Consider the following 26,575-nt stretch of genomic DNA (forward strand, 5'->3'; position numbering starts at 1 on the left):
TTTAATCCTTATCATGACCCTGTGTTAGGAAGTAGCTTCTATTACTATCCCCATTTTATAAATGAGGGGATGCAGGAACAAAGACTTGAACATGGCTTGGCGGGGAGCAGGGGGGGTCTGGGTGGCTCTGTGGGTTGAGTATCTGACTCTTGATTTCGGTTCATGAATTGAGTCCTGTATCAGACTCCCTGCTGTCAGAGCAGAGCCTACTTGAGATCTGTCCCCCATCTCTCTCTGCCCCTCCCTGACTCATGCTCTCTGAAAGAAATAAACACTAAAAAAATAAAGACTTGTACATGATAAGACCTGTAGTACAGCAAGCACTCACTAAATTTTAGTTATTACAGCTGGTACCCTACTTTTTGGAAGAGGAGGCTGACACTTAGTTTAAATGATTGCAGAGGCCCGTGGGTGGCTGAGTCGGCTGAGAATCTGACTTCGGCTCCGGTCAGGATCTCACAGTTCTTGAGTTCAAGCCCTGCGCTGACAGCTCAGCGCCTGGAGCCTGCTTCAGATTCTGTGTCTCCCTCTCTCTCTCTGTCCCTCCCCCACTCTGTCTCTCTCTGTCTCTTGAAACAAAAATGAATAAACGTTAAAAAAAAATGAAAAGATTGTTTATGCCTATAAATAGTAGTAGTTGGGACCAGATTTAACGGACTTCAAACCTTGCCCTCTTAACTCCATGCTGCCTTTCTTATTTAACATAAAAAATTGGGATTTCTATTTGACGGCTTTTAAGAAAATACATTCATATATATATATATATATATATATATATATATATATATACTTCATCTACTTTCAGGGTACGATGTATGTTGTCTTTTTTTTAGTTTTCCATTTGTCCTGTGAATGTGTTCAGTTTTACTTTTATCTGACAAATTATTTTTCTTGGAATAAGCAAGAAAGAAAATTAAATGAAAGAAAAATAAGATGAGATGTAAAATGAAAGTCTAATGAGAAAATAGTAGAAAGGATACAAATTGGAGAAGGTGCTTTCGAGTCACCAACTCCTATGTATTAAACTTTATTTGTGACATGTTTATGCTTTTCATTTGATGCCTTTTATGCATCTCAAGAAACCTCTTTTTTAAAAAAGGCCAAAAATGTCATAATTAATATACTTCAATATTTGCTTTAGATAGTGATGAATGCAATTCACGAACAAAAGAATTACAGAAAGCTCTGGTTTTGTTCATTGCAGGTTAAGGAAAACTGGTCTAACAGCATTCCTAAAAGGAAACCAGGATCTATGGTCTCCAGTGGTATCTAGTTATTATGTTCTCCCAGGTCCAATTTCTTCTTTCTCATCTCTATTATTTTCTCTTTGGTTTGCTTATTTTTTTCTTTTGTTCTCATTTCAACCTTTATGTAATTCCACAAAATTTAGGTTTTGGTGATCTTAAGTGATCCGTTTATGAAACTGATCAATGTAAAGAGAAGCATTTTCAGAGTAGCCCTATTAGGGCCTCCCTGGGGCTAGATTCTCTCGCATTATCTCAGTGCCTTATTTTGTTGTTCATAGGGATCTTCGTTTCTCCCTGGCAAAGGGAAAGGAAAATGGAGGCAGTTTTCCTGCATTTCCAGAATAAGGCCTCAACTCCTTAGTGCACACAGTTGGCCTTCCATGCTTGACTCCTGCCTTCTCAGTTCTAGCTATGCTCAGTGTCTTCAGTTCCCAAAGAGCAACTTGTTGCCTTAAGATCTTTGTATAGGCCATTACTTGCAACTGGAATGCCTTTCCTTAGTCATCATTTAAGGAACCCCTAATTGCCCCAAACTCAGATGATCTGTCATCTCTTCCAAGAAGTTTTCCCTAAAGCTCCCAGTCTGACTTAGATATTCCTCTTCCATGCTCTACATTACATGACACAAACCTCTACCAGAGCATAATGGTAGATGATCAGGATTAGGGTTAGGGTGATTTGCCTCTAAAATATTTCCCATACGTATCCATTTCTTTTCTTATCAGTGCTGCTTTCTGGATCCAGGTCACCATTCACCTTTTGCCTGAGCAAATTCTTGTCTCCTAACAGGTCTCCTGCTTATGTTCATGTCTCTCTTCAGTCCATAATTTACACTACAGCCAGAATAATCTTTTTAAGAAGAAATATTTCATATATACAAAAATACACAAAATTAGGTATAACCATAAAGTGAACAACCACCAGTTTAAAAAATAAAACACTGCCCATACCTTTGAAGTTGATTGTGTCTCTTTCCCAAAGGTAAACACCATCCTGAATGTGTTTAATTTTCCTTTTTTTTTTTTTAAGATTTTATTTTAAGTAATCTCTGCATCCAATGTGGAGCTTCAACTCACAACCGTGAGATCAAGAGTCACATGCTCTATTGACTGAGCCAGCCAGGCACCCATTCCCTTGTTTTTTTGTTTTTGTTTTTGTTTTTTAATTCTTGGAGCATCTGGCTGGCTCAGTCAGCAAAGCTTATAACTTTTGATCTCAGGGTAGTGAGTGCAAGCCCCACATTGGGCATGGAGCCTCCCTTAAAAAAGGGTTGGGGGGGCACCTGGTGGCTTAGTCAGAAGAGCATGTCACTCTTAGTCTTGGGATCTTGAGAGTTCAAGCCTCATGTTGGCTCTAGAGATTACATAAATAAATAAAATTTAAAAAAAATTTATTTTACCATGTAGGCATCTCTAAACAATACATTATTCAAATTTTCTTGTTTTTGAAATTTTAGAAAATAGTTGAATACCATTTGCTTTGCAACTTGCTTTTTGCATTCAACAATCTGTTTCTGAAATTCATCCATGTTGATTTTCACTTCTGTGTAATATTCCATTGTATGACTATGTCACAATTCATTTAAATTCTTGTTGATTCACTATTGGAATTCTTCCAGGTGCTATGCAATCACAAAAAATGTTCGGATAAACAGTTTTGACTATGACTTCCAGTGCACGTATGCAAGAATTTCTCCAGGGCAGGGCTGGCTGTCCAATACTACTTACCATGATGATGAAAATGTTCGATATCTATGCCACCCAATCTGGTTGCATGTGTAGCTACTGAGCACTTGGAATGTAACTACTACAATTGAGAAAGTGGATTTTTAATTTTTTTAAATTAATTTAAAATTAAATAGCCACAAATGGCTGGTGGCTACCATACTGAACAGAGTAGCTTTAGAATATATACCCAAAGGCACGCCTGGGTGGTTCAGTCAGTTAAGTGTCTAACTTCGGCTCAGGTCATAATCACAGCTTGTGAGTTTGAGCCCCGCATCAGGCTCTGTGCTGACAGCTCGGAGCCTGGAGCCTGCTTCGGATTCTGTGTCTCCCTCTCTCTCTCTGCTCCTCCCCCGCTCACACTCTGTTTCTCTCTCTCTCTCTCAAAAAATAAATAAACATTTTTAAAAATTGGAATATACACCCAAGAATAAAGTTGCTGAATTATAGGGGCACCTGGATGGCTCAGTTGGTTGAATGTCCTATTCTTAATGTACACTCAGGTCATGATCTTGCCCCATGCTGGACTCTGGACTGACAGCTCAGACCCTGCTTGGGATTTTCTCTCACCCTTTTTCTCTGACCCACCCCCAACTTGCGCTCTCTCTCCCTCTCAAAAAAAAAAAATAATAATAATAATAACCATTAAAAAACAGTCGCTGGGTTACAGGGTATGTGGGACTTCAATTTTACAAATATTAACAAATGTTTTCCAAAGTGGCAATATTAATTTATACTTCTACAAGCAGTATTTAAAGAATTATCAACAGTACTTTTTAATGTCTGCCTTTAAAATTTTTACCTGTCTGTGGCGCATGGGTGGCTTAGTCGGTTGAGCGTCCGACTCCAGCTCAGGTCATGATCTCCCTCCCGTTCTTGGCTTTGAGCCCTGTGTCAGGCTCTGTGCTGACAGCTCAGAGCCTGGAGCCTGCTTTGGATTCTGTGTCTCCCTCTCTCTGCCCCTCTCACTCATGTTCTGTCTCTCAAAAATAAGTAAATATTAAAAAAAAATTTTAAGTAAAAATTTTACCTGTGTAGATATTAAATGGCATCTTATCCCAATTTTCTTTTGCATTTCCATCATGACTGTTTGCTAGTCATGCTTCTTTTTTTGTGAAGTGCCTGGTGAAATGCCACTATCCTTTGTAAAAAGCCTGTTTTGTCCATTGTTCTACTGAGTTGTCTGTCTTTTTACTATTTATGTTTAGGAATTCTTTGTATATATTTAATTTTATTATTTTTTATTTTTTAAAGATTTTTTTTAAGTAATCTGTATGCTCAACTTGGGGCTTACAACCTTGAGATCAAGAGGCACATGACCCACTGACTGAGCCAACCATGTGCCCTTCTTTGTATACACACATACATTTTTTGTTTTGTTTGTTTTGTTTATTTATTTTGAGAGAGAGAGAGAGAGAGAGAGAGAGAGAGAGAGAGAGAGCATCAGCAGGGGATGTGGGACTCAATCCCATGAACCGTGAAATCATGACCTGAGCTGAAATCAAGAGTTGGATGCTTAACCAACTTAGCCATCCAGGCGCCCCTGTGTATATTTTTAATACTATTTTTCCTAATAAAATATGTTACAAATATCTTCAGTGTATCCTTAACATAAACCAGGGGGCGCCTGGGTGGCTCAGTCGGTTCAGCAACCGACTTCGGCCTCAGGTCATGATCTCACAGTTGGTGAGTTTGAGCCCCCGCATCCATCTCTGCGTTGACAGCTCAAAACCTGGAGCCTGCTTCAGATTCTGTGTCTCCCTCTCTCTCTCTCTCTCTCTCTCTCTGTGTCCCTCCCCCACTTGTGCTCAGTCTCTCTCTCTCTCTAAAACAAACATTTAAAAAAAACCACAGGGGTGCCTGGGTGGCTCAGTCAGTTGAGCGTCTGACTTCGGCTCAGGTCATGATCTCGCGGTTTGTGAGTTCGAGCCCCGCATCTGGCTCTGTGCTGACGGCTCGGAACCTGGAGCCTGCTTCGGATTCTGTGTCTCCCTCTCTCTCTGCTCCTCCCCTGCTCGTGCTCTGTCTCTGTCTGTCTCTCAAAAATAAATAAAGATTAAAAAAAAAACACATAAACAAGAACATGTCCCCTCACTCCTTTCCATCACACTTAGAATAAAATCTAAACATCTTACTATGATGTAGTGAACATTGTGTTTGATGCCCAACAGCCATCCCACCCATCCTGCACTCAGGAGAAGCAATGATGTTTGGGGAATTAACTATGGCATGAGGATAGGCCTGACTGATGTAGGGGTAATCCCATTCCCCTAGCCAATGACTGTTTTGGGAACAGACATGTGACCTCATTGTGGACAATACAATTCAGGATGAAATCTGCTGGAAGCTTCTGGTGGTCTTAACTCTTAGAAGGAAGTGAATGAAGTTCCTAGAAGGAAGTGAAAAAAAGCCAGATTTTTTTCCGCCCACTAGACTTGAAGAAGGAACACAAGGGGAACAAGCCCAAGAATGGTAGTAACACTGTGGATGGTGTTTCCTGGTGCCGGAAAGAAGCTGGGTTCTTTATGACCTTGCTGGCCACTGCTTGTTTCCCTCCCAAGGCCCTTGCCCTTGCTTTCCCCTTTTCTTGCTATTTTTCCCCAGAGATCCTCCCGTGGCCAGATCTTTACGGCCATTCAGTATTAGTCACTTCCTCGGAGGGGCTTTTTATGCTACCACCATCTCTGACCAGTCACTATCAAGTCATGCTGTCTTATTTTCTTTATATCACTGTTGGAATCATCTGCATTTGTTTATTCTGTCTCGCCCACTAGAATGTAAGCACCAGGAGGGCAGGAACTTTGTCTGTCTGGCTTTCCTGTGTATTTCTGTATCTAATACAGTGCCTGACACGTAGTTTTTTGTTTTGTTTTGTTTTTTGTTTCTTATGTTTATTTATTTTGAGAGAGAGAGAGAGACAGAGAATGCACAAGCAGGAGAGGGGCAGAGACAGAGAGAGAGAGAGAGAGAGAGAGAGAATCCCAAGCAAGCTCTACACTCTGTCAATTAGGGGCTCAATCTCAGGATCACAAGATCATGACCTGAGTGGAAATCAAGAGTTGAACGCTTAACTGACTGAGCCACCCAGGTGCCCCACCTGACACATAGTATGTACTCAATGCATATTTTTTGCATTAATCAAAAAATAATGATTACTTTCATTTTTTATTTTCTCTACTAGATTGAAGCTCCTTGAGGTCAGGGACCAAGGTGTTGTCATTTTTGTATTTCAAGTGCCTGGTACAGTTGCTGACAAACAGCAGATGTTCAACAAGCCGTTGACTAAAAGAAAGAAAAAAGGAAAGGAAGAAAGGGAGGGGGAAATGAAATACTTGGGAGAAATAAAACACTAACCTATTGCCTTTATGGGCAATATCACTTGAAGATGATTTTCTCTCCTTACCACCTATGGGGGAATTTTGTGGATATAGTAATATCCCCATGAATAAAAGACACATGATCTTCCAAATGCTTCACAATATGAATATAAAGTCTTTTAAACCTTATTTCTTACCACCTATATATCTTCTCCCCCCACCCCCATAGTTTAGTCTTGCCACACCACATTCCAGTGCAGCTGAATTTTAGAGAAGGGATACATTCCTGAAAACTTTACAGAAAATTTAAAACATCTATAATTCAAGACTATTTAGCAAGATTATTTAGTGATAAATGTAAATTTATTGAAGGGAAGATACTATTTTACTAGCTAAAATGGCTCCGCCATGTGGCAATAGCATAAGTAGTTTCTGATTCACTGAGCCACCACCAGCTTTGAAAATATGCCATTTCTGACAAATGTTAAACATGTGAAGGCTTCACATTGCTTCAAATTTTGTGCGTACACGAAGGTGTTATTAATAGTTTATAATGGTGCCTGGGTGGCTCAGCAAGTTAAGCATCTGACTTTGGCTCAGGTCATCTTACGGTTCATGACTTCAAGTCCCACATCAGGAGAGCTTATGCCCCGCATTGGGTGAGCATGAGCCCTGCTTCAGGTGGGCTCAAGCCCCCTTTGGTGAGCCCTGCTTCTTTCTCTCTCTCCCTCCTCTCCCCACCCTCGCTCACTCGTGACCTCTCTCACTCTCTCTCTCTCAAAAAAAAAAAAAAAGGTTTATAATTGGGGTGCCTGGGAGGCTCAGTTGGTTAAGTGCCCAACTCTTGATTTCAGCTCAGGTCACGATCTCATGGTTCATGAGTTCAAGCTCTACATGGGGCTCTGCACTGACACTGGGGAGCCTGCTTGGAATTTTCTCTCTTTCCCACCCTCTCTGCCCCTCCCCACCTGCTCTTTATCTCCCTTTCTCAAAATAAATAAAATAAACTTTAAAAAATAGTTTATGAACTACTTCAAATTTGTATAATTAAAATATTCGTAAAACTCCAGACTTTCTTACTTTTCCTGAATCACACTTAAGCTCATTTGTGCCTCTTTGCGTTTGCATATGCTGGTTCCTCTACCTGTATATTCTGTGAATTGCTAGCACCCAGAACAGTGAGTGAGTTGCAGAAATGTCATATCCAGAAGTGGGAATAATATTGCTGATATATCGATGTCATTCTAGAACATTGGACAATGTTTCAAAAAAAAAAAAAAGACATGATTTACAATTGATGTCAAATATGTAAAATCCTTAAAATCTGAATCTGAAGGAGGGGTAACAGAGTTGGATTAAGCCTACATGGGGTTTAGGAATAGTAGGGAAGATAGAAGTCCCGAAGTTGCCAGTTACCTGTACTCAGATGGGTACATCTGGAGGAAAAGTGTAGTGAAGGGATATGGGCTTCTTTGGGCCCCCAAAAGTCCCAAGATCCAGTATCTGATCTTATCCAAAGCCTTATCCAAGTCAGCTCCTGCAGACTTTGCACATCTCAGGGAGGAAGGAATTTGGAGGTTATGGGTAGGGATGAGTATAGAAGAGAAGTAGTCTTCCCAAACTCCACCTAGGCCACCCAAAATCAGGGCATGAAAAACTCAAATATAAATAAATGTAATAAATGGAAATGAGTGAAACAAGAAAGCTCGATATAAAGAAAATTATATGCGGGGTGCCTGGGTGGCTCAGTCGGTTGAGCATCCAACTTCAGCTCGGGTCATGATCTCATAGTCCATGAGTTTGAGCCCCGCATCGGGCTCTGTGCTGACAGCTCAGGGCCTGGAGCCTGCTTCAGATTCTGTGTCTCCCTCTCTCTCTGCCCCTCCCCTGCTCATGCTCTGTCTCTCTCTCTGTCTCAAAAATAAATTTAAAAAAAATTTAAAAAAGAAAATTATGTGGGCCCCCTTAACGTGTTTTTTGTTTTTTTCACTTTTGATGGAGAAATGACTATTGTGGGGGAAGAGAATTTTTTTTGAAACAATATTTTCAAGAGAAGCCAGAACCCAGATTTGTATACAAAATGTCCCAATCCTAAATATTGGCTCAACAATTTTAAAACACCATGTAGGCCAAACGATACATCTAGGAGCTGAATTTGGCCCAGCAGGACACCAATATGTGATGTCTGAAGTTTACTGTCAGGTGTAATGAAATACCAGGAGGCTTTCTCCTTTTTTCTTAAAATTTTTAAATGTTTATTTAATTTTGAGAGAGAGAGAGAGACACTGAGCAGGACTGGGGAAGGGGCAGAGAGAGATGGAGACACAGACTCCAAAGCAGGCTCCAGGCTCTGAACTGCCAGCACAGAGCCCAATGTGGGGCTCGAACTCACGAACTGCGAGATCATGACCTGAGCTGAAGTCGGCTGCCCAACCAACTGAGCCACTCAGGCACCCCAATACCAGGAGGCTTTCTGACCAAAGCAAACCTCAGTGTTAAGGCAACATTCATATGTGTTCATATTTGTGTTAGATAATAATCCAGACTTCCATCCAACATAAAAACCTGGTCTTTTCCGCCAAAGTAGAAGCAGGTAACCGACACTTGTCAAAGACTGGTGGACAGTGCAGAAGGGGAACCTGGATGCAGAATTTGCTCAGAGACTTGTCCTGTTGGCTTTAACTGGGTACAGCCCATGGAAGCAACAGGCAGTAGGCACACCCGCAACAGCAGGTGATGCCACTTCACAGGGTTTATAAAGATTTCCTTTTCTAATATTGTGGACTTCATACTGGAATTGTTTCTAGTTGCTTCGTTCCATGAGGTGTCACTGGGCCCAACAACATCTCTTCTGGATGGAGCTAGAGGGGTAGATCCTAAGAATTGTATTTTTGGGGACATGTATGTCTTCCTAGCTAGGTCATTTGGGGTGAGCCCACTGGGAAGCCAGTTTTCTTCCACACCTCTTGTCTGTGCTCATATGGGGGCTGACTGTATGGGTGTGAGTTGCTGGGTGGAAAGCTGGCACTTAAGGGTGTCACCCTGACAATGTGGGCAGAGTAGGAGACCTGGCAAAGTGACGATAGGAATCCCTGAGCATGGGGTGGGGAAATGTAATTATTGGTATGAAAAGGGTGGCAGTAGCTGTAAAACTGGTCCCCTCCACCTACCCTGTTGATTCCATCGCTCCTCTTTTTCTAGGCTCTTATCTTAGCAACTATACCCCTCTGATATCTGGTTCCTGCCTTTCATCCTCCTGGTAGACATAAGTTTTCCTTTCCTCCCGAAGGAGCTTCCTTAACATTTCTTCCCTCTCAACTTACTGTAACATGGCTTCTGCCTGCTGCACCCTTCCACTAAGCTGCCCTCTCTAGGCTGCCCCTGATCCAATTGCCAAACTCTTCTGTAGCTTTCAGTCCTTTCACCGTCTTCTCCTTGCCTTTCTGGGATTCCAAGACATAACACTCCAAGTCTCTTACCTCTCTGTCTGCTCTTTTCTGTCCTTTCCTGCTGGCTCCCCGGTCTTCAATCATTCCTTAAATGTTGCTGTTACTGGAGTTAATGGCACTTCCATATGGATTCCTTGTAATGACCTGTAAAAGATGCAGCATGCTCTGATTGAAGACAGCCATGGGCCAGAGCGCGTGGCTTGGCAAGCAGAGCTTGGAAAACACCCTATAAAACCGCATGCTGCCGCCCAGGGTACTATCCTCAGTCCTCATCCCTTTTTTGCTTTACTCTCTTTTCCTCTGCAACCTTGTTGACTTTCATGGTTCCAAGACTTGCATGTCTTACTTAATCTCTAGACATCCTATCATCTGCTTCCTGTATTTCTCTTCTTGGGGGTCCTGTGGGTGCCCCAAACTTGCCAAGGCCCAAACTGAATTCATTACCTGCTTACTTGCATACTCCCAAATACCATTTTTCTGTACTCCCTCTCTTGGTTAATGACACCACGATCCAGTTTCTCACTCAGTTGAAAACTTCCAGATTATCTGTGTCTCTTCCCTTTCCTCAATTTAAGGATCATTTTCTAAAGACACTACTGGAACAGTCTTCTAACTAGTTTCTCTATCTCTAGAATCTCTCCCCTCTAAGTCGCCCTCCTCAGTGCCGTTGGGTTTCTTTCTTTACACAGAATTGAGCACATCATTCTTTTGTTTAAAAATCAATTTTGGCATCTAATTACTCATAGGTTAAACTACAGATGCTGGGGCATGGCATATAAGTCCTTCATATCCTGACCAAAGCTACCTTTCCAGTTCTATACCTTGCCCCTGATCTCAGACCCTTCCTTGCTCTTAACCACATCAGACTCTGATGCACAGTTTCTTCAACATGATTTTGCTGTGTGCCTTAATGCTCTGTGCCTTCGCTGCTGCCTTGCGTGCCCTTCCTCTTTTTTGCCTTATAAAATCCCATCCATTCTAAGATTATGCTCACCTGTCACCTCTTTTTTCAGGAGCTTCTGGCCCTAATTAACAGCTCTCTGATCACTGTTTCTGCAGTACTATTGGTATGCTGCTATCGATTGTCTAAAAGTTATTTTGCATCTTCCCCACTACACTGTGAGTTTCTTAAGGGGAAGTTGAAGCTTTATTGGTCTCCGTATCATCAGCAACTTGCTTCGTGCCTGGTACCTTGTAGATAATGAATAAAATTTTGAGTTGAATTGGGCAAGATGCTTGGGCATCATTTTGTGAAAGTACTTCTTTCAGCATAATTTCCACCTGTTCCCTTTCTTCAGCCATCAGAAGAATCTCAAAACAGGATAGTCCATGGGCTCTTTTGGAGATAGTTAATATCATATCCCCAAAATGTTAGCTAGGTCTCCGTAGGGACATAAGAGACTGTGCTTTCTCAAATGACTAGTATCTGAGTGTGGATTTTTCCAGATAATAGAATTCTGTAGAACCAGTGATGATTTTCAATATAGCTCCTAGAGTCCAGGTTCCACAATAGACTCCCAGTGTTCTGAGTAGCAGAGTCGGGATTTTCAGCGATAAGGCAGATATATTTGTATTTGCTTTATCATCTGTGGGTCACATCCCAATGGGTTGAGATTTCATAGCGCGAAAAACAAATATTAAAGGGCATCACAATCTCAAAACCATGGAAAATCGCTGAGTTACCTTGAGAGCCTGCAGAGAGGAGGGGGGCAGCTCATTTGCAGTTTTGTAGAGGGCCTGGCAAAACAGTGTTGGTGCATAAGACTGACCTCTGTCATCCCCCTTAGTTAAGCCCACAGTACATGCTGGGCTAAGCAGGAAACACTCACTGACTCCATGAAGCCCAGAATGGATAGTTTTCTTTGAACGAGCAGATGTCTTATTTGTAGAACCGTGATAGTAGCTTCTGAGTGGGTGGGAAAGAGCGTGGTTCCAAATTCCCCTCAAATACAAGAACTTGGTCCTGACTAGAATCCAAGCAACAAGTTGCCATCGAAAACGCAGTGAATGGTCAGCTAAGGATGCCTCCGGGTAGAGCCTTTGGGAACATTTTGTGTGTGTGTCTGCACGAGCCCACCCACCCTAAGCCCTGGGCTTAATGATGCGGCCCCTCAGCTCCGCCTTACTGCCTTGAGCGCCCTTTAGGCTTCCGGGAAGGCTTAATGGGTCCATTCCCCAAGGCCAGAGTATTCGGGCTCCGGGTCCAGCACGGAACGGCTGGGGCGCCCCGAGGGCTAGGAAGCGGGAGCCTGACGCGCAAGGGCGCTGGCGCCACGTGGGCCGACCCCGGGTCGCGCGGAGGTGGGGCGGGGGCGCGAGCGGGATGGAGCTCGTCGGGAGCCCGCCCGGTCGTCCCTCCCCCGGGCGGGGCCTGCCCAGACGGCGCTGACTCAGCAACGCGAGGGGGAGTTTTGTCCCTCCGCGGACCCCGTTTCTCTGGGCTTCAGCTCTCCTCCGCCACCGGGCCGGTTCCCTCTTTCTGGCGTTCGGTGTGTGAGTGGCAGGTCCGGCAGCTGAGGCAGCGAGCCACAGTGTAACCCCGGCGTTCCCCTGAGAACCCCCAAACTACCGTTCCCCTGCCGGGCGGTGTGGCCACCATGAACAACGCGGGTGAGGCGCCGCTCTTTCCCGCCGAGGCCCTGCCGGGGTCCTCTCGGGGGGGCTCAGCTGGGCCCCAGAGGCCCGGCGGCGGAGAGAACCGGGCCTGGGACCGGGGGCGATGGCGGGAATGGAGCGTTCTAGGCGGGCCGGAGCGGCCTTGGTGGGAGACAGCACTTGGGGGAGGTCGCCGGTAAGGGGCCTGTCCGCCGCAAGGGTCACCTCCGGCTGGTCTTCCGAAGTTAGGGCCAAGCTGTGGGAGCCCCGGATCAGCCCTCTTGAGCCCCCTTTTGATACTATCAATACCATTTGGTTTTCCAACAGGACTGAATTCGGAGAAGGTAGCTGCTCTGATTCAGAAACTGAACTCCGACCCTCAGTTCGTACTTGCCCAGAATGTTGGGACCACCCACGACCTGCTGGACATCTGTCTGAAGAGGGCCACGGTACAGGGTGCTCAGCATGTGTTCCAGCACGCTGTGACTCAGGAAGGCAAGCCAGTCACCAACCAAAAGAGCTCAGGTGAGGTCTCAAAACTCCTTGCACACTTTACTTAACCTTCCTGACAGTGCCCCATTTTGAGGTCTTAAGAATGGTACTGAGTAGAAGAAGTTTGCATTGAAAGAACTTGTAAATTTCCAGGGAACAGGCACAGGGAAAGGCAGGTCCAAGAACATTACCTTGTGACTTACTTTGGTCCTCTGTGGCTTGATGGTGTACTTGGCGTTGAGCATTAAAGTGACAAGTCATGTGTTTGAATGTAATTCACTGTATTCTGTCCTGAAGTTATGTGATTGTGGCCCGGTGTCTTGGAGATACATGTTTTTAGTACGAAACAGACCATGCAAAAATGTTCATGCTCTAGAAAACTCCAAAATGTTCTTGCCCTGAAGGCCATATACAAATGTATGGAGTGGAAAAGACACAACGTAATTGTATCAAAACATCATCAAGTGTTTAAATAGGCCAATAGTTACAGTTTGAGTAAATGTGCTAATGGGCTCAATTTCCACCAATAGACCAGTTTGTAATACAGAAAAATACTCAGTTCTCCTGCCTTACTGGTCAAGAGCTCTTGTTTTGCTGTCTAGCATGATTGTTTGAAAAGCAGCAATGTGAAAGATTGGTTAACCAAGAATCTAAATAAGGAGGACATTCTTATGGCAGAACTGTACTAAAAGGACTTTTAAAAGTCTATCCATTTAAAAACTAGTCCCAGTCGGGCGTCTGGGGCTCAGTGAGTTAAGCGTCTGACTTCGACTCAGGTCATGATCTCACGGTTCACAAGTTTGAGCCCCGTGTCAGACTGTGCTGATAGCTCAGAGCCTGGAGCCTGCTTTGGATTCTGTGTCTCCCTCTCTCTCTGCCCCCTTGCACTCTGTCTCCCTCTCTCTCAAAAATAAACAAACATTTAAAAAATAAATAAAAAATAAAAACTACTTCCAGTGTATTTTGACAGAAAGCAGATCAGTGCTTGGTGAGAGCCAGTTAGAACTCAAAGTGTATGTTTAACATGGATATATTTTCTTGTATGGAAATCATAACTCCGTGATTTTTAGATGTTAAGGCCATGACCTTGCCATAATTAATGTTTTGCCATAGTAAGAAGTGCTTGGGATGCAAGTGATCCAGTTAGTAATGTCACAGTGGTCCTACACAGTTTAGATTGCAGTGACCTCTTAGGGAAAAGCCTGGAAATGTGCCTCTGGAATAGATCAAGTCTTATATTTTGTAGTATCACTTTTATTTACAAGAGTTACAAATAGGTTATGAGCTATGTAGTTTTCACATTAACAGTACATACAGGTTTTTTTTTTACTGGGAAATAATACAGTATATATGAGAGGGGTGACATACAGACAGACCCAAGGTAAAAATGAGGTAAGTAATTAGTGGTTTTTGAAAAATACTATAGTTGCTTATTTTTTTTCTTTTTTTAAAAAAATGTTTATTAGCGAGAGCATGAGTGAGCAGGGGAGGGACAGAGAGAGAATCCCAGGCAGGCTCTGTGCTGTCAGCACAAACTCAGACTCAGGGCTCAATCTCACAAACTGTGAGATCATGACCTGAGCTAAAATCAAGAGTCAGACGCCCAACCAACTGAGCCACCCAGGTGCCCCATCGTCATTTATTTTTAATTGTTTTTTCTTGTTACAAATTATTGTTCTTCAATGTAGAATATTTGCAAAATACCAACAGGTACATATTTTTAAAGTCAGGTCTTTATTCTGTGTGTGTGTATATGTGTGTGTGTGTGTTTAATATAGGTGGATACCTTACATATTGTTAGGTAAACTATCTATCTACCTTTTTCGTTTACCAATATAGCGGGAACATGCGTTTATAGCAGTAAAAAGATTACGCCCAGGAGTGCCTGGGTGGTTCAGTCAGTTAACCGTCCATCTCTTTTTTTTTCTTTAATTTTTTTTAATGTTTATTTATTTATGAGAGAGAGAGAGAGAGAGAGAGAAAATGAGTGAGTGGGGGAGGAGCAGAGAGCGAGAAAGACAATCTGAATCTGAAGCAGGCTCCAGCCTCTGAGCTGTCAGCGCAGAGCCCAGTGTGGGGCTTGAACTCATTAACCGTGAGATCATGACCTAAGCTGAAGTCAGATGCTTAACTGAGCCACCCAGGCACTGCAAGTATCCGTCCAACTCTTGATTTCAGCTCAGGTCATGATGCCAGGGTTGTGGGATTGAGCCCTGCATCTGGCTCCACCCTGCTTATGGAGCCTTCTTAACATTCTGTCTCTCTCCCTCTGCCCCCTCCCCCTCTCACTTGTGTGCACTCGCTCGCAAGCGCTCTCTCTCTCTCTTAAAAAAAAAAAAAGTTATGCCAAATAAAGGTCAGGGGTTTTCCCCCCTGAATTTTCCTTTAGTAAAGAGAGTTACCTTATATTTGAGGCCTTACAGAGATCCTCATAATGAACACTTGTGGTTAATTTATTTTGAAGTAAAATACAATTTGGTAAGCACTTAACTCTGAAATGGCCTCAATCTGTGTTAGTTTGGGATGCGTGTAGAGATCATTTGATTGAATCAGTTTTTTAAAAATGCAAAAAATTTGGGGCACCTGGGTGGCTCAGTCGGTTAAGCGTCCGACTTCAGCTCAGGTCATGATCTCGTGGTCCATGAGTTCAAGCCCCGCGTCGGGCTCTGTGCTGACAGCTCAGAGCCTGGAGCCTGTTTCAGATTCTGTGTCTCCCTCTCTCTGACCCTCCCCTGTTCATGCTCTGTCTCTCCCTGTGTCAAAAATAAATAAAACGTTAAAAAAAAAAAATTTTTTTTTAAAAAATGCGAAAAATTTGAACATAATATATTCCTAGGATGTGACCTCACATGGAAATGTTGGATATCATTGTAAATAGACCTTTTAAAGATCACTTAAATCATTAAGGAAATGGTGACATTGTAAAGTTTGTGATTATCTACTTACTGAACAAATGAGAAATGTGATTGTATAATTGATGCTAGCATACGGTTTTCAGGGATAGCATGAAGGATAGATTTAAAACATTGCTGTGACTCAAACATACTAGATGGAAGAAAGATGAAGTGTTCCATTGAAAGAGTACATCTAATGATGGCAAAAGCACTGATGCCAAAATGCAAGTGAAGATATGAATCAATGTGAAAATGACATATGTGAAAGTGGAAGAAGCAGTGTTTCTACGTCAATTTATTGTTAACATGATTTTAAATATCTGTATATATTTAAATTACTAAATTAAATATTATAGGTGGACAGTTACTATTTCGTCTATATTTTCCAGTGTCTGTATGATCCAGTTAGCCAAACAACTTTTTCTTTTTTTCCTGAAGATTTTAAGTAATCTCTATACCCGACATGGGGCTTAAACTCACAACTCTGAGATCAAGAGTTGCACGCTCTACCAACTGAGCCAGTCAGGTGTCCCAACAACCTTTTTTTAATTTGGGAGAATGGGGATTGACTTATGTTAGGGTCACCTTATATTGAAGCATACACTACGTGTTCCAGATTAAAGGGTAGGGACTTTTTGCAGCACCCAGGTGGGTCAGTTGGTTGAGCATCTGACTTCGGCCCAGGTCATATCTCATGGTTTGAGCTCCACACTGACAGTGTGTAGCCTGGTAGAGCCTGCTTTGGATTCTCTGTCTCATTCTCTCTCTGCCCCCTGCTCACTCGTGTCCACGCACACGCCCTCTCTCGCACTTGCTCTCTCTTTCTCTCTCACAAAAATAAATAAAACATTAAAAAAAAGGTAGGGAGGGGCGCCTGGGTGGCTCAGTCAGTTGGGCGTCCGACTTCAGCTCAGGTCACAATCTCGCGATCTCCCGGTCCATGAGTTCGAGCCCCGCGTCGGGCTCTGGGCTGATGGCTCAGAGCCTGGAGCCTGCTTCTGATTCTGTGACTCCCTCTCTCTCTGCTCCTCCCCGGTTCATGCTCTGTCTCTCTCCCTGTCTCAAAAATAAATAAACATTAAAAAAAAAAAAAAAAAAAAGGTAGGGACTTTTTAAAATTTTTGCCATATATTGCCAATTTGCTTTCAGATATTTTGTACCTGTTTGGGTCTATATCCAGAGTGTACAATAATGCTGTTTCCCAAATCCTTCTCAATATTGGGCATTATTAATTAAAAAATAATGTATCCCAACTTAACAGGTATCTTATGATAAACTTCAAAAAATGTTTATATCTTTTTCGGCCATTAAGTTATCTGTCTATTCATGATCTCTGCTCACATCTCTCTGGCAGTATTTTCTTTTTCTAATGTGATTTTCTTAGGCGATTTGTATTGGGTTCTTTAAATGATATGTAAAGAGTTTTTTTCATATGTTAAGGACTTTAAGCCTTTGCGTATATATTTCAAATACTAATTCTGACCTTTCTTGTGTTTTTTTTTTTAAGTTTATTTATTTAAGAAAACTCTACACCCAGTGTGGGGTTTGAACTCACAACCCTAAGATCAAGAGTCACATACTCTTCCAACCGAGCCAGCCAGGCGCCCCTTGTTTTAATCTTTCTGTTCTTTCTGATTTAGTTTTAAATTGTCGAAGATCTTGTCATGCATTCAGTTTTAGGAAACAGGGATAGAACAATGTAATCTATGTGAACACTCATTCTAATTTCTTGGTTTGCTTTCTTGTTACAGGGCGATGCTGGATCTTTTCTTGTCTGAATGTTATGAGACTTCCATTCATGAAAAAATTAAATATTGAAGAATTTGAGTTTAGTCAATCTTATCTCTTTTTCTGGGACAAGGTATGGGATTGATCTTGCAAGGCTTTTTTTTTCAGTATCAGCGTTGGTAGGGACTATCTCTTCATTTCTTGCTTTTCCAGTTATAGTCTGCCTTCCATTATAGATGGGACACCACTTATTCTGATTTCCAAAGTATCAAAGGTTGACTCTCTTCAAACACAGAACTGCTTTTGGTTGGTAGGTGGCTACTCTTTGCAATGAAATAATAAGTCTACTGACTCACCCTGATGCTTCCTTGTTTCTTTCTTAGCTTATTTAAAATTTTTTATTTTGTTTTTAATAATTTCCCCTTTGAGCATCTTTATTTAGGTTCTTTGGTCTTTCTACGGCCTAATTTCCCATCCAGGTAATACTTGTTAGAAAAACAGTAAATAAAAATTTCATTTCATTTTTTAATTTTTAAAGTGTATGTTATATAAGCATCCATTAGATGTTTATTGACTAAGACTTTGTTTCAGATTTTGTATCTAAATAAAATAGTGCATTATTTTGGATAAACTATTGAACGTATCTACAGAAATATACGAAGAAACTTTAAATATGAAGCCAGATACTGATACTTAATTACCAACTTTAGTTTAAAAATACCTATTATGGTGTTAGGTCCAAAAATCCTGTTGTGTTGATAATGTCAATAAAAGTATTAGCTCTCTTTTCCTTTAATTTTATTTAACTTCTTTTACTCCAGGTTGAACGTTGTTATTTCTTCTTAAATGCTTTTGTGGACACAGCCCAGAAAAAAGAGCCCGAGGATGGTAGGCTGGTGCAGTATTTGCTTATGAATCCCGCAAATGATGGTGGACAGTGGGATATGCTTGTCAATATTGTTGGTAAGAGCATTTCTCTAATGGAACTGAAAGTCCGTATGATCAAACAAGGCTCTGTAGTTGGGCGTGGGCCATTTCTTTGGTGGTTATGTACAGAGTAGAATTAGTCTCCCAGAAGGGTATACAGTTAGCTTAAGAACCTTTATCTTACACTCTCGCCTATTAAGTATTTTTCTTAAATGAGAGGTAAGGAGGTAGATACTGTGAAGAGCTGGTTGGAGATGGAATGGTTGTATTAAGTAGAACTGACTTTCTATGAAAAAGTTTATCTCTTGTCCATTGATGTGATCATAAAACTTTGAAACTGCAACTGTTTGAAAGTATTCTCATTCGGGGCACCTGGGTGGCTCAGTCGGTTAAGCGTCCGACTTCAGCTCAGGTCATGATCTCGCGGTCCGTGAGTTCGAGCCCCACGTCGGGCTCTGTGCTGACCGCTTGGAGCCTGGAGCCTGGTTCGGATTCTGTGTCTCCCTCTCTCTCTGACCCTCCCCCGTTCATGCTCTCTCTCTCTCTGTCTCAAAAATAAATAAACGTTAAAAAAAAAAATTTTAGAAAGTATTCTCGTTCAAAAAGTTGTCTTTTGGGAAAACCTCATCATGCTGAGTGTTTTACAAAGTATAGATAAAAAGAACAGAATTCAGTCTCAGATATATGGATAAATATGCAGATTTAATGTCCTGTTTATTAATATGAAGTATAAAATTGTTAAGTTTTCTGATTTAGAATGGCAAAATATGGCCTATTCTTTAAAGCAGTGGTTATTTTTCCAAGGTTTCTAATGCTGGAGTATGCTTTTACCTTACTGAACACCAAAATTTGTTTTCTTTTAGAAAAATATGGTGTCGTCCCTAAGAAGTGCTTCCCTGAATCTTATACAACAGAGGCAACCAGAAGGATGAATGACATTCTGAATCACAAGGTGCAACATATGGAGCAGGGTGGGATTGAATTTAGTGCACATACCTTAAAGCTCTTAACTAATTTTCCAGGGCGATTCCTGGGCATTTCAGTGTACACAGTTTGTGTACAAGGAGCTACTCTGTGTCTGTCAAAGGCAACGTAGCTACATGTTAACTTAAAAATAATTGAGTTTAGAATGTTTTGTTTTATTTATTTTTTTCTTTTTAAAAACCTTCTACTTTTATTTCCATTGATTTAAATATTTTCTCATGGGTACTGAGGAAAGAAAATCTATGCTTAATATGGGCTATAAGTCCACTGGGTTCTATTGGAGGTGGGCTGGGACAAAAAAGAAGTATTTGTGAGACTTTTCTTAAAGAGTATGTGGAGTTCTGAGGCATCCCCAAACCACATCAGTGTATTTACTCACTAAAGATTTTATGTAGTCATTGAACTGCTTTTTATTGCATGAGTTATCTTAATGAATCATTTTCTTCTCTACGTAACCCATTTTCCCAAGGTGGGTTATATATATACATATATACCTACACATACATATACGTTTGAGTAAACTCACAACCCTGAGATCAAGAGTCGCATGCTCTGCTGACCAAGCCAGCGAGGCGTCCCCCCCCCCCCCCAAGGATGGTTATAAATCTTACAGGGACGCTACTCTACCAGACATCGTTTTTTGACAACTGGGAGTCACAAGAATCTGTTCTCTTGGTCTAGGAGGCCGAAATTGGATTTGTCACCCCTGGGAGAAAGATGACGTTTTAAAATATAGATGTGTTTCCCCAATATTAGAAGTAGGTTATTTTCCACCCAGGAAACTGAGGATTCTTATCCACAGGCTAAAAGATCCTTAATAGTATATCATTGAATTTCATTTTAGGGGAGAGCAAGATCCTCTTTAGCACTGTGATTAGATTTAAGACTCACCTCTATCTTAGGTACTTTCAAAATTGAAAACAACAAAAATGAAAACTATCGGGTGGTTGGCATAGCCATTGTTATAACCGTTTGGCAGAGAAAGAGAAGTGAATAATCTGTAAAATTCTAAATAAAAATCTACTGAAGTGACTGAGTAGCATAATCGTCTTAAGTCTCCTGCTTTTCCTAAGGGTGATAGGTGCTATGGAATCAGATGTGTTCCTCATCCAGGCACATACTGTCACAGAGGGTACCATCAGTTGCATAGCAGGAACAGTTGCATCTAGAATTCTTTGGGAATAATCAATGTTTTTTTACCCTTTAGGGATAGTGTTTTTGTCTATGTCTTTAAGTGGACCGGTTGGGGAAAAAATCTATGTGTTTATGAACTTTGCTCTGGGGCTTGACCTATTTACACTTTAAAAGAACTAGCAGTGATCTGCTAGGCTCATTCACAGTTGAAGTTGGGTAACGATTTGGAGTACTGAATAAGTTTCTGTCATAGATGAGAGAATTCTGTATACGACTACGGAACCTGGTACACAGTGGAGCAACCAAAGGAGAAATCTCAGCCACACAGGATGTCATGATGGAGGAGGTAAAAACAATTATTTGGATTTTTTGTACCATTCTAAAGAGCTCTCAGAATATTTCCATCTGTTAAACTGATGAGGAAGCATAACTGTTGCAGTAAATGTAGAATTGAATAGAAAATTGCTTATTTTACGGCTGAAAAAACTGAGGTGTAAACTTTGCATTTTAGTATGAGACTTTCACTTGTATCTTCTAATTCTCAATTTAATATTCTTTATAATTCATTCTTCTACTCATTTCATAAGGCACTAGGGATACAAAAATAGAGAAGACATAGTCTGTACAAAAAGCTCAATCTGTTAGAAAAAGAAACACATGAATAGTTATGGTAAATCTTATGCTAGAGGTGTGTAAAAAAGGATTTGGTGGTCCTAAATGAGGGAGTGACTAAATCAGTGAGCAGAAGGTTTCATGGGGAAAATACTTGAACCAGCTCTTGAAAGAGCTGTAGGAATTTACTGGATGGATAATTGGGAAGACCATTCCAGACAAAGAGAATTGCATGTACGGTGGCATGAACAGAAGTAGAATCTTCAAAGAGTAGCATAGCTGAAACATAACCTTTTGTGAGTGTGATTGGTAGTAAATTAAGCTAGAAAGGCAGAGCTATGAGGGATCTTAGGTAGATGCCAGGCTTTTGGCTTTACTTTGTAAGAGTAAAGATGGGAAACTCTTGATGCTTATATCAGTTAAAATAATGTATGTGTAAACGTTTTAGTAAACTTAAAAAGCATGAAACGAATATTAGGTGGTAATACTGTCAAGAGAGCTAATCTTTACTACTTAATGTTAATCTTTAATTACATAATGCAGCTGAATATGTGTAAAAGTATGAATTACTTTGAGAAAAGAACAAACATTACTAGGAATCACTCAACCAATAGTCTCTTCAAAATTTTATGTAGAATTAAAATGGCCTTATTTTTTCACTGCCATGGATAAAACTAATACTTCACTTGTGTTTTTTTTTGAATTTTATTTGTTTGTTTATTTTTTAATTTTATGTTAGAGAGTGAGAGCACGAGCTGGGGAGAAGGGCAGAGGGAGAGAGAGACATTCCCAAGCAGTCTCCACACTTGATGTGGAGCCTGACGGGGGGGCTCCATCCCACAACCCTGGGATTGCAACCCAAGCCAAAATCAAGACATTCAACTGACGTAGCCACCCAGGCACCCCTCCTTTGAATTTTAGAGAGGTGGAAAAGTGTAGTTGAGAGCATGGTCTCTGGAGTCAGATTGTCTGAGTTCTAATCTTTTCATTATTTAACAGATGTGTGACCTGGAACAGGTTCCTTTAGCTCTCAAATCTGTTCAGGTGTAAAATGTTTAACCCAGTGCTTAACACAGTAACCTGTCTTAGGTTCAGTTTGGGATTCAAAATGTATTCCTCATTGGATTTTTGTGGGGATCAAATAAGGAATTAAATACAAGAATGCAAGATATAGTGCCTGGCACACAGCGGTTGTCCAGTAAGTGTTAGTTCTCTTCCCTTCCAGCTTAGAATGATCTCTCTTGTTGAGGCCATATTTCCTGCATAATTTGCTTTCCATTTATGATTATAGTAAAATGGTGGGGTATAGTAAGAATGAAAATTCTGTAAATAGTTATGGAAAAGAGCCCAGATAATATTTCTTATAGATCATAAGCAACCTATTGGCTTTTTTTGTTTGTACTAATGATCTTCTAAATAATGTATCTAAGATTCATGTCATGACCCTGAGATTGGCTGATAAGAATTAGGGCAGATATATTTCACATATCTTTCTTTCCCTGCTCCTACCTCAGAAAATGAGTAAAATACCACCTTACTGAGTCCTGAGTGTGGATGTTTTATAAGATTATTTACCTCATGATTCTACGTAAACTGTTGACTACAGAATTCTCTGTAGTAGGTCTTTAGATTTTTACAATCCCCCAACCCCCTTTTTATTGATCCTGACTCTTTGGTAATGAAGAGTCTAGCTATGATTTTAAAACCACAAATTAGTACCTGTGATTTGCCTAGCCTTGTAGGCACATCAAAATAATGACTTAATCAACAACCATGAAGCTCAGATAGCTTTGAATGAAATGTTTTTATGCTAAATGCATTATTTAGAGAAGTGCAGGTTGCTTGTTGTGATGACAGACACGGCAGACCCATTTTGGAAATGTAGTCACCTTCATTGCAATGTTTTCTTGGTGTGTCTACTCATTCTTTTAGCCTCCAGATATCCTAAGGATTATTAACGTACTTTTCACCAAAATTCTGTTTAAAATAAAACATAAAACAAAGACTAGAAACAGTATTTATCAATGCCATGAAAAGAGACAGGAAGCCATTATGATTCACCTAAGAAATTCTATAGCAGTGGCTCTCAGCTCTTAAAAACAGAATATAGGTTGGGGTGCCTGGGTGGCTAAGTTGTTTGAGTGTCCGACTTTGGCTCAAGTCTTGATCTCATGGTCTGTGAGTTCGAGCCCCGCATCGGGCTCTGTGCTGACAGCTCGGAGCCTGGAGCCTGCTTCGGATTCTGTGTGTCTCTCTCCCTCTCTCTCTCTCTCTCTCTCTCTCTCTCTGCCCCTCCCACACTCATGCTCTGTCTCTATCTCAGAAATAAATAAACATTAAAAAAAAATTTTTTTTGAAGAAAAAAAGTAGAATATAGGCCTGGGCTTGCTCCAGACGTTTAAGAGATCAGTTTCCCTGAGGCTGGAGCCTAATTATCTACATTTTTATTTTTTTATTTTAAAGACTACTTTGAATAAAAACGTTTTTTATTAGTCTTTTACTATTTTATTATTATTTTTAGAGAGAGAGAGAGTGTTAGTGGAGGAGAGGGAAGAGAGAGAGGTGGGGGTAGAGAGAATCTTAAGCAGGCTCCATGTTCAGTGTGGAGCCCAACACGGGGCTCTATCCCACAACCCTGGGATCATGACCTGAGCCAAAATCAAGAGTCAGAATTTCAACTCACAGAGCCACCCAGGTGCCCCAAAAAGTATTTTTTTTAATCAGAAATATAAAAAGGTGTACAGTGAAAAGTCTTCTTCCCATTCTGTTCTCCGTCCTTTTAGTTCCCACACACCTCCCAACCAGTTTTATTAGTTTCTGTTATTATATTAGCTGTCAGTTATCCTTCCTGACTGAGATCTTTTTTTTTTTTTTTACAATCCATGAATTTATATTATTTTCCTCCTCCTTGTAGAGATGTTAGTATATTACTCATATTGTTCTACACAGTTTTTTTTTTTTTTGTTTTGTTTTTTAAGAATACGTCTTGGTAATCTTTCTATATTGATACATAAAGAGTTTCTGCATTTTAAAAAGTATTTGCATAGAATTCTATTGAATAGATGTACCATAATTAATTTATTTGGTCCTTAGTAACGGACGCTCTGATTTTTCAAGCTTCCATTAAAAATACAGTAAATGATCTTGTGCTTACATAATTTTGCCTATATGCATGTATACTTGTAGATTATATTTCTAGAAGTAGAATTTTTTTGTTTTGTTTTTAAAGTTTATTTATCTGAGAAAGAGAAAGAGAGCAAGTGCAGGAGAGGCAGAGAGAGAGGGAGAGAGAGAGAATCCCAAGCAGGCTCCGCACTTCAGTGGAGCCCGATGTGGGGCTTGAAGCCATGAACTGAGATCCATGACCTGAGCCGAAGTCAGATGCTTAACAAACTGAGTCACCCAGGTGCCCCTAGAATTTTTTTAAAGATAACTTTACACCCAGTGTGTGCTTGAACTCATGACCCTGAGATCAAAAGTTGTATGCTCTACCAGCTGAGCCAGCCAGGTGCCCCAAGAATAATTTTTGGGTCAGAAAAAAGACACATTTGTTTGTAATTTGAATATGCCAAATTATCCTCTTTGGGGATTATACCAGTTTATACTCTCATCAGCAATATCTGATAGAACTTATTTCCCTTTAGTTAGATCAAGGCAATATATCGATCAATTGAATACTTACCACTCTGATAGGTAAATAGTTGATAGGTAAACATCTGATAGGTAAAAGGAGTTTTAATTTATATTTATCTCATTGGTTTTAATTTATATTTTCTTACTCTGAATGGAACTAAGCATCATTTCTGTGAACTGTCACTTCATATCTTTAACTTGTTTTCTTCTCTGTCTTTTGTCAATTTCTAGATACTCCTTACATGTTATAGAAATTAGCCCTTTTTTATATGAATTGTAATTTTTTTCCTAGTTGTTTATGTAAGATATGCTTTTTTGTTATGCAGAATTTTTTACTTGTATGTAATCAAATTTGAAAGCTTTTACATTTTTAATTAGAAAAGCTTTTCTTGGGGTGCCTGGGTGGCTCAGTCGGTTAAGTGTCCAATTTCAGCTCAGGTCATGATCTCATGATTCACAGGTTTGGGCTCCTTGTCAGGCTCTGTGCTGACATCTCAGAGCCTGGAGCCTGCTTCATGGATTCTGTCTCCCTCTCTCTCTGCCCCTCCCCTGCTTGTACTCTGTCTCCCTTTCTCTCAAAAATAAATAAAACATTTAAAAAAAAGGCTTTTCTCACTCTAATTATAAAAGAATTCTTCCATTTTTCTTCTAATACTTATGGGGTTTTGATTTTTGTATTTGAATCTCTAATCCATTTAGAACTTATCCTGGTGTGGGGTATGAGGTATGGATCTAACTTTTTTTCCCCACGTTTTTCCTGAAATACTCCGTCTCTTTATACCCCTTAATTTGAGATGCTTTATCGTTCTAAAGCCTCTGGACTTTAAGTTCTGTTCTATTAGTCTGTTTATTCATTTGCTAATAACTCTGTGTTTTAGTTACTGAAGCTTCTTAATAGTGTTGTAATATTTGTGAAGCTAGTTCCACCTCATTCTTATTGTTCTCTGGCTAATTTTGATTTGGCATCTAATTAAGGCATCTGTACTTTAAATTTTTTTTTTAATGTTTATATTTGACAGGGAGAGCATGAGCGGGGGGAGGGGCATAGAGAGAGGGAGAGACAGAATCAGAAGCAGGCTCCAGGCTCTGAGCTGTCAGCACACAGCCTGATGTGGGGCTCAAACTCACAGACTGCAAGACCATGACCTGAGCTGAAGTCAGACACTCAACTAACTGAGCCACCCAGGTGCCCCTAGGCATCTGTACTTTTAAAAGCTTCTGGTTAAGATCCACTGCTGCAAAGAAATAACATTTTCTAGTATGGCCTTCTCTTCTGGGTTCTGGAAGAGAAAAGGGAATTATTATTTTGATGGCCTTGGAGGACATCTCTGACACTGAGTAAGGGACTAACCTCACATTAGTTCTTAAAGGAAACAGATAATGTTCACATACTATGTGTCCCTTTTTACTAAATAGACATAATCAGGAAAACCAATAAGTACTTAAACCAAAGACTCTGGGGCACCTGGGTGGCTCAGTCAGTTAAGCGTCCAACTTGGGCTCAGGTCATGATCTTACAGTTTGTGAGTTCAAGCCCCATGTCAGGATGTGCACTGACAGCATTATGCCTACTTTGGATTCTGTTTCCCTCTGTCTCTGCCCCTTCTCCGCTCACAGTCTCTCTCTCCCTCTCTCTCTCAAAAATAAATAAACATTAAAAAAAATAAAAATAAAGACTCTCTTTAATAGTTAAAATTCTCAAGTAATAGTAACTAAATATGTAAATTCAGGCAGTCTCTTTTAAGTATTCTGAGCTGAAAGTCAGTTGACTATATTTCTTTAGAGGTGATAATTTCACATCTCCAAACAATATAAAATCCTTAGTTAAAATGGAGATAA

At 40.7% G+C, this 26,575-nt stretch overlaps 1 protein-coding gene across 1 annotated transcript in view; it reads left to right on the forward strand.

Moving 5' to 3' along the window:
- Positions 1 to 12,203: 12,203 nt before the first annotated feature.
- Positions 12,204 to 26,575, forward strand: part of BLMH (bleomycin hydrolase) — a 46,444-nt gene continuing 32,072 nt past the window's right edge. The window contains exons 1-6 of the mRNA XM_060647833.2: positions 12,204 to 12,347; positions 12,660 to 12,857; positions 17,470 to 17,579; positions 18,268 to 18,409; positions 19,237 to 19,325; positions 20,745 to 20,837. Coding sequence (XP_060503816.1) covers positions 12,335 to 12,347; positions 12,660 to 12,857; positions 17,470 to 17,579; positions 18,268 to 18,409; positions 19,237 to 19,325; positions 20,745 to 20,837 — 645 coding nt within the window. The 5' untranslated portion in view covers positions 12,204 to 12,334. The remainder of the gene's footprint in view (positions 12,348 to 12,659; positions 12,858 to 17,469; positions 17,580 to 18,267; positions 18,410 to 19,236; positions 19,326 to 20,744; positions 20,838 to 26,575) is intronic.

This window comes from Panthera onca, chromosome E1 (assembly GCF_046562875.1).
Source record: "Panthera onca isolate mPanOnc1 chromosome E1, mPanOnc1 haplotype 2, whole genome shotgun sequence".
Classification (NCBI taxonomy): Eukaryota; Metazoa; Chordata; class Mammalia; order Carnivora; family Felidae; genus Panthera; species Panthera onca.